This window comes from Fulmarus glacialis, unplaced genomic scaffold, assembly GCF_000690835.1.
Source record: "Fulmarus glacialis isolate BGI_N327 unplaced genomic scaffold, ASM69083v1 scaffold22058, whole genome shotgun sequence".
Taxonomy (NCBI): Eukaryota; Metazoa; Chordata; class Aves; order Procellariiformes; family Procellariidae; genus Fulmarus; species Fulmarus glacialis.
Window position 1 is genome coordinate 1 of NW_009229242.1, and position 590 is coordinate 590.

The 590-nt window shown below is 61.2% G+C and overlaps 1 protein-coding gene across 1 annotated transcript in view; it reads left to right on the plus strand.

Annotated features, from left to right (window-relative positions):
- Positions 1–380: 380 nt before the first annotated feature.
- WIZ (widely interspaced zinc finger motifs) overlaps positions 381–590 on the plus strand; it is a gene marked incomplete at both ends in the record, with an annotated part of 4,933 nt that continues 4,723 nt past the window's right edge. Inside the window, one exon of the mRNA XM_009583798.1 lies at positions 381–545. Coding sequence (XP_009582093.1) covers positions 381–545 — 165 coding nt within the window. The remainder of the gene's footprint in view (positions 546–590) is intronic.

Sequence of the window (590 nt, forward strand, 5' to 3'; positions counted from 1 at the left end):
CCCCACCCAGGGAGGTGCCACCTTCATGTGTGTCCCCCCCCACACACAGAGCTGCCACTGTCCCCTGTGAGGGAACGGCCACCGTTTCCCCTTCCGCAGGGAGACGCCACCATCCTCCCCCTTTCTACTGTCCCCGAGCACCCCCAAATCTCACTGGAAGGGGACGGCTGTCTCACCGCGCAACGCAACACCCCCCCCTGCCACAGGGGCAGGTGTCCCCCTCTAAAAGCACCCACCACCCACCCGTGCAGAGCCCTGTTCTCTCTGATTCTCCCTCCTGAGCAGCTTAAACCCTCACGTAACGAAGCCATCTCCTCACACCGATCTCCCTCGGCCATGTTATCTGCCCTCGGGAGCTGACGATCTCCTTCTCTTGGCAGTCCTCGCTCCGGAAGAGGAAGAACTGGTGGCCATGGAGGTGGGTTCACCCCCTCTCCCAAAAAAAAGTGCTCCTGCCGGGCAGCTGGATCAACCCCCCGCCAGGATAGGGACCAAACTGTCTCCTGAGCCTCCCGGGAGCAAACCAGAGCCTCAGGACTCCAAAAGTGAGTATTTTGCTTGGCTTCTCGTCGTCTCTGACAGCTGAGCGC